The sequence below is a fragment of the Lolium perenne genome, chromosome 2 (genome assembly GCF_019359855.2).
Source record: "Lolium perenne isolate Kyuss_39 chromosome 2, Kyuss_2.0, whole genome shotgun sequence".
In the NCBI taxonomy this organism is placed as follows: Eukaryota; Viridiplantae; Streptophyta; class Magnoliopsida; order Poales; family Poaceae; genus Lolium; species Lolium perenne.
The window spans coordinates 255,072,929-255,087,852 of record NC_067245.2 but is presented as its reverse complement, the minus strand read 5'-3'; the positions used below and the strand labels follow the sequence as shown (position 1 = coordinate 255,087,852).

At 48.1% G+C, this 14,924-nt stretch overlaps 2 protein-coding genes across 2 annotated transcripts; one reads left to right on the top strand and one right to left on the bottom strand.

Annotated features, from left to right (window-relative positions):
* Positions 1-1,204: 1,204 nt before the first annotated feature.
* Positions 1,205-6,067, top strand: LOC127335662 (serine carboxypeptidase-like 35). The gene is made up of 8 exons (XM_051362379.2): positions 1,205-1,561; positions 3,472-3,579; positions 3,678-3,866; positions 3,974-4,062; positions 4,514-4,834; positions 4,929-5,074; positions 5,330-5,422; positions 5,508-6,067. Exons 1-8 carry the CDS (start codon positions 1,309-1,311, stop codon positions 5,788-5,790), a joined length of 1,482 nt encoding a protein of 493 aa, XP_051218339.1. The 5' UTR covers positions 1,205-1,308; the 3' UTR covers positions 5,791-6,067.
* A 5,922-nt stretch (positions 6,068-11,989) lies between these two features.
* Positions 11,990-13,083, bottom strand: LOC127335661 (uncharacterized). Its single transcript, XM_051362378.2, has one exon. The coding sequence runs from the start codon at positions 12,988-12,990 to the stop codon at positions 12,220-12,222; it is 771 nt and encodes a 256-aa protein (XP_051218338.1). The 5' UTR covers positions 12,991-13,083; the 3' UTR covers positions 11,990-12,219.
* Between the last annotated feature and the right edge of the window lie 1,841 nt (positions 13,084-14,924).

Below are 14,924 nucleotides of genomic sequence, written 5' to 3'. Positions count from 1 at the left end.
GCTCTTTTCCGAGTGGGGCCCACGTCCACTTGTCCTCCACGTCAACGCAATTTCGACCACAAAACTGATTTAGGACTAAATCGGACCCACTTCATAAGTACGTGCATAAAATTCTGCAAATTGCAAGTACGAGGACAAAATCGAGCTAAGTATAAGGACTGATAATGTATTTAACTCGCCCCACATCTGCACTACGTTGCAGGGATACGGCATGTGCCGTATCAGTGCAGGATACTGCACGCGGACGGGGATACGCGGGGATACGCTGGGATACGCGTATCGTGAAGTATCCCATTTTTTATGAATTGAAGTAATAATGGAAAAAAATAAGAACACAGCTGGGACACGGAGGGATACTTCAGGGATACGTACGGCCTGTAACTCTATCCATAGTCGCATGGAATCCTCTCGCCGTCATCTGCAGTTGCCACATCGCGGAGACTCAAATATCGGCCCATCCGAAAGGTACTCTCGGCGCCGCCGGCAGCGCCTCGCCGATCGTCTTCAAGTCTTCGTCGTTTGTAAATCTTTGAGAATCTGTACGCAGGCAAGCTCCAATCCATGGCTCCAAGCTCTCCTTTTTTTGAAGCATCCTCTTCGAGGTGGAGGACATATTCTTTTATATGGGGCTTCAAGAGAAATATGCTGACTACTGAACGAACTGACGATTTGGTACTTGTGCATACCAATTCGTGTCTGAAGCATTTGAAGCTTGACGAATGTTCTTCCATTGTCTTGTATGTCAGCTTAATTCTGGTAGTTGAGATCATGCTTCCTTTTCTTGCTGTGGCATCTTGTTTAGAATTAATATTACCAGTTAGATGGACTGATTTATTTCATATATTTTTAGCCCTATTTTATTTACTATTTTTGGGTAAATTATGCGAAAATTGCTTGTATTTCCCACAGATTATAAGACAAACATCGGTGCAGCTCGCCATACCCGATGCAGTAAACTTATCCATTGTATTATCTAAACATTGCGACAGAACTGCATGCAGTGATCACAAGTCAGTGCCATTTCTTCAGGCTCCCAACCCTTCGCCGGTGCGCCCAAAGCCCATACGACGCCCAGACCACCCACCAGAAACACTTGTATTCCATCCAGAAAAAAAAGAACTCACTGTTTTTAAAACCACCCACTAACCCAAATAATTTACCACAACTGGTTACAACCTCCCTGTCTATTAAACCAACCTTCCTTCTTCTTCTACCCGCACACCCCAAGCCGAGAGCCAGGACTCCAAGCAGAGCAGAGCAAACAGCACGCACACACACAAGCGCTCCCACACAAAAACGGCAGCGGCCATGGCCAACATGGCATTGCTCTCCCTGGCCACGGCGTTACTAACAGCGTCGTCTGCGGTCACCGGAGCGTCCTGGAGTCCGCGGCCGGAGGCCGACCGCGTGACCGGGCTCCCCGGGCAACCGGAGGTCGGGTTCAAGCACTACGCCGGCTACGTCGACGTCGGAACGAGCGGCGACAGGGCGCTCTTCTACTGGTTCTTTGAGGCCGAGAAGGAGCCCGAGAAGAAGCCCCTGCTACTGTGGCTCAACGGAGGTACGCGCGCATGCGTTCAGCTCAGTTCGTCCTTAGCTCTGCATCTCTTGTTTGCTGCCCAGCCCACTTGTGATTCTTGCTTCTGTTTTCCGTATTTGAAACGAACTGTCTCAACCATTTTAGTATTACTGCCGTAGAGGCTGCCGTATCATGCGAAAATTGCAGGCGGCAAGTGCGTCTATCTGTTGCAACTTGCAAATTTGGACAACGTATACGCCAATTCCCTGCCATAATAGAGGGCTTTCAGTTCCTAACTTTTGCTTGCGTTGTGGTAAGTTACTAGAAACAGCACCAAGAGGAGGATAGATGCAACTAACCCAAGGCAAAATCGTAGACTTCGATTGACATGCTCTTTCTCTCTACATCTTGCTCTATTCTTGCCGCCATTGGCATTTGGCAAGTCCTATTCGGAAAGCTCGAGAGCCTGCAGGCCGGGGGCCCTGCGACCACCCTGTCGCATGCAACGGCCGGGAGAACGATGCTTTCCGGCAGTAAAAGCTCCAAAGCGAAGGCGCCAGAATCCACACATGCATCCCGATCTCGGAACAGTAGGGAGAATAGCCTCGCGGCGCAGGAAAGACGCTGCAAAAGATGGCAAAAGGATGTAAAAGAAGGCGCAAGGCAGCGCTACAGGGAGAGCTAGCAAAGCAGATCCTGCTTGGAAGAAGAAGCTACAGCTTAATTAGCCTGCGCCGACGAGCGACAGGGACAGAGCTAGAGAGGGGCCGTGGCCCGTGGGCCGTGGCGGTCTTCTCCTGCATTCCTGCCCTGTAGCACTGTTAGATCACGGCTCATCGTCGTCTCTCTCTGCGGTCGTCCTTTACTCCCTGGGCAATCGGCGCCCACATGGTTCTAGAGCGGCAAATGGGGCACCACCAAAGGACGTGCAATGATGCGATTAAGGAAAAATAAAAGATAGAGAGCAGAGATGCCTTAATCTGGATTCTTGTGGACTTTCGAAAGATTAATTCCTGTTGCGAAAACACAATACAGACGAAGATGCTTATAGTACACATGCAATACACTCAACCATATGAACGAATGTACGCACGCACACACTACCCTACGAGCATCTTCGAGTTTAAAAAACTTCATCCGGCGGATCTCGAGGTTAACAAAGTCACCACAGACATCTTGGTATTGACGAAAACGTCGTCTCCCACTGAAAAATATTCTGCATTTATAAAACACTAAAATGATGAAATCTAAAGTTTGAGTTCTCGTGGGCTGGGAATGCTACTGCGCTCCTAACCACCAAACCACATGTTGGTTCTCAACGGTTAATTAAAGGTAAATTCCTGCTACTCCATGAGCATGTGCTCATATAAAACTATTGCGAATATCTCGTAAGTGTTACGGTCTGATGTTACACCTTTGTCCGGGTATCTAACACATATTAGTGTCAGGGATGTCAGTGTTAATCTTACTGTTTAGTGTTTACTAGGAAGATGCTCCACTTGGGACAAAGCATGGAGATTTTTCGCAGGATAAGAAAACAGTGATGTGAAGTGTCAGAGTAGATAAGTAGTGGAGCGTGGAGGTGGAGATGACTCAGATGAGGGTCTTTGACGTTTTGTTGACCGGCAGATGACGCCACAGAATAGTACTTGGCAAATCAGCTGTCTCATCTTCATGTCCTTGCCTTTGCATTATTAGATTAACATTTCTCTCTGAACTACAGTATACTAACTTAGTTACAGTATGCATAGCCTAAGCACCTAGACTAAACAATTCGATAGCCCCATCTGGCACCGTCGATAAGTGCGGTGCAGTTTTGACTTTTGAGTGCTATAATTCTTGTCATGATTTGAACTTAGATTTGAACAGAAACCACAAAAACGAAATGGAATGGAGGGAGCATCTGTATGATTTACTGTAAACAAAATTGTTGTTTAAACCCGCCATTGCAGGGCCCGGGTGCTCTTCCATCGCCTACGGCGCCGCCCAGGAGCTGGGACCGTTTCTGGTGAGGGGCTACGGCGAGAGGCTCACTCGCAATCCCTACGCGTGGAACAAAGGCAAGCACACAAGGCCATATTAGTCCATCCTTGCTAAATTCCATTGGATCATGTCTGATCTCACAATTGCAATCCGCCACATCGGTGTTCGATTTCAGCTGTGAACCTGCTGTTCCTGGAATCGCCGGTTGGCGTGGGGTTCTCCTACACGAATAAGACGTCGGACCTGAAGCAGCTGGGCGACCGCGTGACGGCGGAGGACTCGTACACCTTCATGCTCAACTGGCTCGACAAGTTCCCGGAGTTCAAGACCCGCGAATTCTACATCTCCGGGGAGAGCTATGCTGGTACACGTGCAGCCCAACCTCTTTTCTTATGTTAAGCTACATGCATCGTAATCTGTTGCTAAAGATAATCTGTTGCTGAAGCTGCCTTGATACGCTTCTTTTTGCAGGGCACTACGTCCCGCAGCTCGCAGATCGCATCTACGAGGGGAACAAAGCGGCGAGCAGGGACAGGATCATCAACCTCAAAGGTTTCATGGTAAGCAAGCTCCTCCCCCGAAACAGGACGTATAGGCCCGTCTTATGCTAGCAATCATGCCATAAGATTGCCAACTGGCACGTAAACCAGTCTCTGACGCAGCAAATGGAACAAAATTAGTGTCCTGAAAAGATCCCAAAAGATAAAGAGGAAAAGAGTGTATAGGAGAGAAAAGATTCAGTGCTGTCAAAAGATGAGCACGAGCGTGCATACGGACTTGCTATATACTCCCGCTCTACGTATCTTTTGCTCGCTTTAGCTGACAGCCAACTGTTTGCGTCAAACCTTTTTTCACTGAGCGCGCGCGGTAATAATTTCAGCGTGCCCCTGTGAAAGCTGACGAACACACCTGCTTTTGTACTTGAAGCTGACACGATTTCACTTGCACCGTTGCGCTTGCTCACTTGGTGGTGCGTGTGAATTGACTAGCTCATGATTGCTGGACGTGCAGATCGGGAACGCGGTGATCAACGACGAGACTGACCAGCTGGGCATGGTGGAGTACGCGTGGAGCCACGCCATCATCTCCGACGAGCTCCACGCGGCGGTGACGCGGGAGTGCGACTCCTTCAGGGAGGAGGCCGACGGCGGGAGGCCGGGCAAGGGCTGCTCGCCGGCGGTGAAAGCGTTCATGGGCGCCTTCGACGACATCGACATCTACAGCATCTACACCCCGACGTGCCTGGCGTCCGCCGCCTCGCCGGCCGGCAACTCCTCGGCGGCGCGCCGGCCGGCCAGGCTCGTCGCCGCGCCCCGGCTCTTCTCCCAGCACGTACGTTCGTCTGTATCTGTGAGTGATAGTATCTTCAAGATGCGCGCCGTGATTGTTGAAGTAAGTGTCTTGTCGTGGTGGCGTACGAATGCAGGAGGCATGGCACATGATGAGGCGTGCGCCGGCGGGGTTCGACCCGTGCACGGAGGCGTACGTGACCAAGTATTTTAACCGCCGGGACGTGCAGCGCGCGCTGCACGCCAACCGGACTGCCCTACCCTACCCATACTCGCCCTGCAGGTCAGCAAAGCTCTCTCTCTACTCTTCTACCCTCCCTCTGCTCAGTGCTCTTCCTTCCCTATCCTGGCACGCAGTTAATACTACTGTGGTACACAGACGCCCTCGTACACAGATCTGTCGTTGCAACTTGCAGCTGCATTTATTCGTATGTGCCGCACGTAGCGCCCATACGTCCTGCGTACCATATAATCTCCGCCTTGTTTTACCATGTTTTGGATGTATTTTCGGTAAATCACATTGGGCAAACTGTTGCAGCACCGTCATAAGGAAATGGAACGACTCGCCGGCCACCGTGCTCCCAGTCCTGAAGAAGCTCATGGGCGCTGGGCTGCGCGTCTGGGTTTACAGGTACTCCACCAACCTAGCTATTATTGCAGCCGCCTTGCTGTCACCACGAACACTGCCAAATCTTGATCCTTCTCATGTGGCGCAGCGGCGACACGGACGGGAGGGTGCCGGTGACGTCGACGCGGTACAGCATCAACGCCATGAAGCTGCGGCAGCGGGAGAGGACCAAGGGGCTGGGCGGGTGGCGGGCGTGGTTCTACCGGCAGCAGGTGGCCGGGTGGGCGGTGGAGTACGAGGAGGGGCTCACGCTGGTCACCGTGCGCGGCGCCGGCCACCAGGTGCCGCTCTTCAAGCCCGCCAGCTCCCTCGCCATGCTCTACCACTTCCTCCGCGGCCAGCCCCTGCCCAACACCTCCCGTCCTCGCTAGCTACACGCAAGATCTGCTGCACAAGTGCTGCTTTGGTCGAATGTTTGCTTAGCTTAGATTACCATCTGAGGTAGAATGGACTTCTTTGGGCAGCGTTGTCGCATGGTGTAACTTACGATGATATGGGACTCCGTGGGAAGATTAGGTGTAGCGTGTTCCTTCAAAGGATTTCCAGGACACTGCCATGTAGTATCCGTACACAAGGTGGTAAGCTGCAGAAAAGAACTTGTCAAGGAAAGAAATAAACGCAAGGCTGAACATGCCGTCAGAAAATTCACATTTTCATTCTCAGAGAAGCTAAGCAGATAATGTTCAGATTACCACCGTAAGGCTGGGTATAACAAAAGTTAAATGTCACCTGTCTATTGTCAATGCTTTCCACAGCATGAGAACATGGCACCTTGTTCCAACAAAAAAAATGGCACCGCACCTTTAGACATCGCTTTAGGGCATCTCCAACAGGCAGACGCATTTTGAACGGCCAAAATGTCCGCGTGCGTCCATTTGCGTCCGCCCGTGGACGCGAAAATGGTCATGCATCCATTTGCGTCGGGGGTGGCTCCACCGGGCCGACGCATTTCCATCAGTTTAGGTTCAGAAAATAAAAAAAATAGATTGTTGCCTCAAATTAGCTCAAAATTGCATGAAATTATAGCCTCAAATTAGCTCAAATTAAGATCTGAAATAAGTTCATCACACTTTGCACATGGTACAGTGGAAAATGGAGTCCAAAAGGGACACAACAGCATATGAAGTCCAAAAGGAGGCCATGGTTGTCTCTTTATTACCACTGAAATCATGCCAACGCCGCCAATGGGGTTGTTCACTACATGTTCGACGGTGAAGCAGAACTTTCTTGTCTCTTGTTTAATGTACTTCCATCTTTTTCTGATAGGCCCAGTACACCTTGCCCTTTTGTTGGACGCCATTAATACAGTCATGGCTAGTTGCTAGCCACGCGTCGAACAAATACTTGTCCTCGTCGTCGTTGAATCCTTGTGTCTTGTGGCTCTCCCCCGTCTTCTTGCTAGCATCGTCCGTGGTGAGGACAGGCACTGTTGGCGCATCCTCATAGTCGTCGACGCACACGGTTGTTGCCTACGTGAGCTGGGTGGAAAACAGCCGTGCGGCATCGATGTCCTCCGCATCTTGCGTCTCATGCGTCCCTGTCCCGGCTCCGGCGTCGCCAACGAAGCCGCCACCATAGATCATGGCCTCGATATCGCTATCATGTCGTCCCTTCCAATAGACCTACAAATCACCGGACGTCAGACGCATGACACACGGCAGTCGCACACAGTGAGAGAGCTTACGTACCGGGTCATCCATCGTCGGGGCAGATGGTGTCATTTCCTCAAACAGGCTGCAGGGCACCGGCATGCTCTCCTCCGGCACCTAACGCGTCTTGTGTGTCGCACCCGGGCATGAGTCACCGCATCTCGGCGTCCAGTTGAGGTCGGGAAGCGGCCCCGTTGAACTGCACCGGTGCCACGCCGGAGGCGAACCGCGACGCCGCGTGGACCTGCAAGGGAGTGGGCGTTTCAGGACGCAGTTGGGAACTTACCGAGCTCACCAACGAGGCCGGAGGAGCGACGCCGACGATCCGGACGCAGTTGGGAACTTACCGAGCTCACCAACGAGGCCGAGGAGCGACGCCAGCGATCCCCTCTCGCTTGACGAGCATGTCGTCCTCCGCTAAGCTTGGATGGAGGCCTACTTGCGCGACGCCAACTTTCAGTTACATCTGCCATGCCTACTGGGTGACCTCCAGGACGGCGGCCGCTGCATTCCTCTCCTTCGGCGACGCTTCGCGGCCTCGACGTTGTTCTCCTCCTTGGATGGCATCTTCTTTGCAGCCTTCGGCTCAGCGTCCCGGCCGCCGGTGGCGGCACGCTTTGCTTCTGCCGAAGCTACGACATCCATTATGGCTATGGGGGAGTCTGGGGCGGCGACGAGTGAGAGTGTTCCCTAGGAATCCATGGTTGTGGCTGCGCCGGCGATTACGTTCATCGCTTCTGGACTGCTGGCGCTAGTCTATTTTGATTTTTCGCGCGGGGAATGACCACTGGCGAAAATGTTATCGGCCTCCCTGCCACTGACACGTAGGTCCTACGTAAGTTTCGGCGGACACTCGGCGCGCCCGCAGAGACGCAAACCTGTCGTATATTTGGGTCAGGTTTGAGTCGCCGCGAACGGCTCGGTCACTTTGCATCACCCCGCTGTAGTAGGACTCAGATGCATTTTCGGTCTTCGCGAATGTAAACGGTTGCTCAACGTCCGTTTACGTCTCCGCGCCCCGTTGGAGATGCCCTTGCTTATCAACACCCTTACCAACGGATCGAGTAAATGCAGGCTAATACCAAATAATGTGCTAACATGCTGGGGATTGACAATGTGAGTAGGATCGACTATACAGTATAACACTTTGCTGCGGAGGTTTTCCTCCCACAAATAGACATCGTAACACGGCAGCACAAAGTATGGCGATCAACAAACTTACACAAAATATGGCAACTCTTAAACTCAATAGGCCTAGTTTAGTACTGTAGAAAAACTGATTTACGACAAAGGTCAGAACAACACTAAACAAAGTGATAAGCTGTCGCAGAAGAAACAAGTCTAAAGGGATATTAACATAGAGAAAGAAGTCAACAAATTTCAATGGTGAACCAGTGATGTAATGGTCGCAAATAACATCAGAAAAGAGACTCTGTAATGATGCTGATCTGAAATAATACAAGTACAAGTCCTTCCTACCGACCAAAGTCACACATCGACCAAATATCCCAGTGGTTGTAAGCAAAATAAGCCAGGGTGAAGTGTATGCGCCATTTTAACTCTCAAACATGACGCAGTTTATCCTAGCACAACTGAAAACAACACTAGGCAAGGAGTTCACGATGCACAGTTATAACTAACCACTACTGGAATGCAATTTCAGATCTAACAGGAATGTGATGCACATGAGTCATCTAGCTACATGCACAAAAACTGCAGGTTATAGGAGCCTGGCAAGAGAAACTAATGCCGGCCTTCTACTGTTTTGAACTCTAAACGAAGACCCTAATTTCTATAATATCCCTTCAAGGTGATCAAATTTCTGCTGAGTGTAATTTAGGTATACCTTCAAAGTTCCAAGTATGAAGCATATGAAGCGTACTATGTAAGCATCAATTATCACCATTATTTTCTATTGCCCCATAAAAATGCTAGAATGAATTGCCGCCAGGCTACGTACAGTAGAACACTAAAGAAATGTTAATAGGTATACGAAATTCGAACGTGCACCCAGGAGATAATTCTTTTGATGTCAATTTAAGTGCATGCAAAATTCCCATGGAAAAATAAGTTTGTGCATTGTGAATAAAAGACAAGCTTGATACCAACAGAGTTCCTATTTTGAGCACTGAAGTTCGTTATTTTTTGCCAGGACACAAAAATACTCAAACATGCTATGTATCAAATATCGGAATTCTCAGAAATTTTGAAGTATTTCTCAGATTTTACTGCTCACCCCGGTTGTAGGAGCACTCTGGAGTGAGGAGCCAAAAGGCATCTCTTATCCTCTTATAATTAGATGTACACCCATAGCACAACCCATCTACAAACACCATTGACATATTGAACACTTAATGAATATTCGACATGAACACTAGGTTTTAATGGGCCTAATATTCTCATCTGTGAAGACCATGCTTGTGGACAACTCGGAACTCAAACAGATGGGGCTTAAAAGGTTTAATGTTCTTCCAATATTGGACTAAAAATGTGGTCCATATGGCACATCTATTAGGGAAATACCAGATTCTCAAACTTTCTGGTATATCAACCGGATAACACAATAAGGTAACATATAATCTCCAGTTCACCACAGATACCAAGCAGAGATCATTTAGAGCTCTAGACATAAATCCTTGATTTAATTTAAACAACTTAATATTTTTTTACTTTTTTATCTCCAAATCATGATGCAGTCTATCCTTGCACGACTGAAAACAACACAAGGCCAAGAGTTCATGATGCAGTCTATCCTTGCACAACTGAAAACAACACAAGGGCAAGAGTTCATGATCTGCAGTAACATTGATACAACTAACCACTACTGGAATGCAATTTTAAATCGAACAGTGTTGTGAATTGTGATACACATGCACAAAACCTGGTGGTTATAAGGGCCTGGCAAGAGAAACTGATTTTGAACTTCTACTGTTTTGAACTGCAAACGAAGGCCCTAATTTCTACAATATATCTTCAAGGTGATCAAATATTTGTTGATTTTAATTTAGGTATGCCTTCAAAATTTAAAGTAGAAAGCATATGGAGGGGTACTCTCTAAGCATCAATTATCAACACCATGGAAGCATCTCACTGGATGGTTGCTTATAGAATGGAGGGAGTACTTTAGAAAACTGGAGAAACGGTAATAGGTCATATGAAATTCAAATGTGCACCACAGAGATAATTCTTTTGATGTCAACTTAAGTGCATGCAAATTTCCTGTAGATACGAACAGAGTTTTACTATACTATTGAGCAACTGAAATTCGTCATTTTTGTGCCAGGACACAAAAAAAAAACATTTGAGGTAAAAGTTAGAGGCATGAAAAAAGGACTCAGACATGCACATACGTAACAATAATCGGAATTCTAGGAAATTTTTGAAATATTTTTCAGATTTTACTGTTCCTCCTGGGTGTAGGAGCACCTGGGAGCAGGGAGCCAAAATGCCTCTCTTCTCCTGTTATATTAAGATGTACAACCATACAACAACCAACCTATAAACACCAGACACATTGAATTCAAAATGAATACTAGACATGACGACTAGGTTTTAATGGAGTGAGCATTTGGTGCACATGAGCACCAGTGCTCTCAGTTTTTTAAATATTAAAAAAATTCTGTATCTATGTTTCAAAAAATCATCACATTTATTCCATGAATACACATATATGTTCCGAATACTCGTGAGAAGTTTCGCTAGAAGTTGCTTTGTATTTTGAGCTACAGGAAAAAAACAAATTTGTGGGTACGTATAGGGACGTTTATTTGTCAAAAATTTGTCTTTTTTGTATAGCTCAAAATATAATATATTTTTCTCCAATTTTTTTACTGTATCTTCGGAATGTTTATATGTATGTAGGTATTTAATTTCAATTTTTTTGGAATTCAAATAATATGATTTTATAGCACCAGGAGCACTGGAGCTCATGTGCTAAAGACACTTTTCGGTTTTAATGGGCCTAATATTCTCATCCCTGATGACCATGCTCGTGGACTTAAACAGATAACCTAGACTCGGAACTCAAACAGATGGGGCTTAAAAGCTTTAATGTTATTCCAATACTGGACAGTTTAACTTTCAACAATGTGGTTCATATGGCACAACTATTATGGAATACAAGATCCTCAAACTTTATTAACAGTTTGATATGTTACACAAGGAAGACATCAAGAGAACACTAGAATAGAAAGCAATATCTGTATATAACAAATATGATTCTGAGGATGACTAGCTGACTACTGAGTAGTAGCAAGGATTAACCATTTGTATTTCACGAGAAATGTTCTGTAATAGTACCTTAAACTTTGCAACAGAAGAATAACCATGCTATCACTATCAGAATGTTACGTTTAATGAAAAAGAAACTGATCCATCATAAAGTTTCTAGTGACAACTACTTTGGGTTTCACAGGCCAAGTCATTTGAACTGAACTATAGCTTCATGAGCTAATTATTAATTGCGGTAACAACAAAACATTGTTCTTTCTTCTGATACACAAATGGGGCAGAATTGGTGGTACAATAAACTGTATTTGTGGATAACTCATTGAATGAAATGGCATAAATCAAGGAGGCACAACTGTAGACGGAACAACTAGTTCTCAGTAGCCCGTGATTTAATTACATCTCAGTCTATGACAAACGCTGTTGGATCTGGTCTGTGCTAGAAGCTGCAATTGATAGAGCTCACTGTTGTTAACTAGGACAAGGTAAACTGAGATTTCGCCTGAGATGTGTGCCAGCCCAACAAAAACTTATCGAATCATCATTTATGTTATAGTATTCCCAACTAGCAGCAATAGGCGAATAAAACCGCACAGAATGTTTTTAAGGATGAAGTATTTATCCTTTACAAGTTGAGCTTCCTTGGTTTGAGATAAAAATCTTAAATACTGCAGTTAGAATGAGGCAAAGCAAGTATGAAATGATTTGCGCATCGATTATCAGAAGGGAATTAATTAATTCAAGTAGCAAAACAACGGGCTGGCTAGTGAATAAGGCCCCTGGTGCTGCCAGAATAACAAGTTGTGAACTTATATGTATGTTAAGAGAGAATTAAGAAGCATTGAATCCAACAACAAGGCAAGGCAAGGCTAGAGTGAAGTAATAAAGCAAAAAAGGAGGATTGCACCTTGCAACCACCACCCATCAAGCCGGGGAAGGCGGCTCCTCGGCAGGCTTGGTTTCGGCTCCAACAGGGGGGTTTGGCGGATCGCTGGCCACGGCATCAGAAACAAGCGAGACGGGGCGGTGCTCGATGACCTCGTCGATGAGGCCCCAGGTGTGCGCCTCGACGGGGTCCATGAACAAGTCCCTCTCCATGCACTTCTCGACGCCGTCGATGGGCTGGCCGGTGTGCTTGGCGTAGATCCGGTTGAGTCGGTCGCGCACCTTGAGGATCTCCTTGGCGTGGATGGCGATGTCGGAGGCCTGGCCAGACGCGCCGCCCGAGGGCTGGTGGATCATGATGCGCGCGTTGGGCAGCGCGCGGCGCTCGCCCGGCGCGCCCGCGGCCAGGAGGAGGGAGCCCATGGAGGCGGCCTGGCCGATGCAGAGCGTGGTGACCGGCGAGCGGATGTACTGCATGGTGTCGTAGATGGCGAGCCCCGCCGTGACGACCCCGCCCGGGGAGTTGATGTAGAGGTGGATGGGCTTGGCGGGGTTCTCGGACTCGAGGAAGAGCAGCTGCGCGACGACCAGGGATGCGGTGTCGTCCGCGATGGGGCCGTGGATGCACACGATCCGCTCCTTGAGGAGGCGCGAGAAGATGTCGTAGGCGCGCTCCCCGCGGGAGGTGTGCTCGATCACCATGGGGACCAGCCCGTACGCGCGGCGCGGGGTGTGGCCTGCGGCCGGGGTGGGGGAGGAGGGGGAGAAGATGGCCCGCGGGGCGGCGGCGGAGGCGAGGCGGCGCAGCATGGCGGCGGCGGCGGCGGCGCTAGGGTTTAGGGGATTTGGTGTGGGCTTGGATCCCGGCGCGGCGAGGTGAGAGCGAGACGGGAGGGTGGGGAGAGGGGAGGAGGCGGTTAGAGACAGACGGGTGGGGCCGGGTGCGAGCATGGTGGGGTCGGCAGGTGGTGGGCTCCATTGGTGGGGGTGGGTTGTAGGTGAGAGCCCGAGCGTGAGGCTACGAAGGCTGCGAGAATGGAGGAGCAGCTGGTCTAGTGGTTGCGATAGGGTGTGCGGTTGTTCCTTCTTGTCGCTTCAGAGTGGGCCGGGCTATTTGGGCTCTCAGCGGGGTATTCTGGGCCCTGCAGAGAGCTTTGGGGAAATGGAATGAATTCATTATCCCCTAAAGAAAGAAAAAAAAGGAAATGAACACATCAAAGTCCCCAAAAAACGTAAATCCCTACAATATTCATCAACATGTGGTCTCCATCGTCTCCAGTGGCCTATCTGATGCCGAGAGACTATAAGGTCTGGAGCATGGCATGTGTTTCTTATGATATGTTCATGTGCACATCGCGACGGCGGCTCCGTGGTGGGGACAAACATTGGACACAAAATTCGCATGGCTTGTTCTACTTCAAAATGAACATTGTATCTGACATGAAGGGATTTTTTGTTGTTTAGTCCCACGGGTCAACTATTTTTCGACCAAGTGAAGCTGATGAGTTTTTTTTTCCCTTGGTTAGTGGTTTTTATGTGAAATGTTTTCTGTCTCTAGTATTTCCACCCAATTGAGAAGGAAGCTACTATATGTCTTGGTGGCATGCCTCATAAGGGATAGTACCAGTTATGTTGCGCCCAAGACGATATGCATGTTTGACGGCTTGCAGCATTTTCAATGAGTTGTTTTAACATGCTCCTTCTTACCCCATCAGAGGTAAGGTAATGTTTAACTCCTAGTCGTTGATTGATGAAGGTCAATTTGGTCATCCTAACCGTTAGATGAACGTAAATGGACGGCCCATGATAGCTCTGGAGCATCTTAGAATTCCTCTTTTTCAATTTACTCTTGTAATAGAGGAATGCCAAGATGCTAAATGTGGAGTTACAAACGGTTACTACGTTTTAATACAACTTTCATTTTGATAGGACATGTTTTTATTGTGCGTGCTTCTTCAGCTTTTTACCGATGTACTCTCCCCGTTTCAAACTAGTTGATCCAGTTTTTCTCCTTTCCAAACTAAGTGAACCTACCCACTAAAATCTAAACCAAAGCTCCGTCAACCAATTTAGAACCGAGGGAATAGTTTAATTCATTTGCTAATGTAAAACTTGCTAATCTGTCTCGGCTCATACCTAGAGTAATCTGCACGTGTTTACTAAGATGTATTTTTTTTAAAGACTTGATCGTGGTGCTAGCTAGAAACAGTAGCGGGTCAGTGTCCCCCGGGAGAGCTCTCCAATTTCTACTTTGCGAAAACAACACTTGTGGAACTGTCAAAAGGGCATGTTCCTTGAAAAATGAAAATCAATCTAACGTACTGGCACATGTTTTTGGCCGACCAATTTATGAACAGTGACATTCTGCCGTCACTTTCACGAAGCTAGTGGGAGAGGTTGGTGTTTGGCTCTGGAAGCTCCGGTTGCGGCTGCAGTTGCGAAGTGACGAAGCCAACGACAGCGGCTTCTGATCCGTTTCTGTTCTGCTTCGGGACATTTAGTGGGTTCGAACGGCATGGAACAAAGGATTGGCGGCGGCCGTTTTGCTTGCTCCAAAGTTGGCTTTGGTTTGGGCAACTTTTCATACAGAAACACTGTTACCGAACTCTAGGCATCAACCGGCAATTATTGGTTGGAAATCAAGAGGTGGCCAGATTACACGTCCTAACAGCTTCTGGACGTTTGTCTCCTGGAGTCATGGGACAGTGGGAGAAGCGGCGCCGTAGTCTGTATAGTTCAAGCTT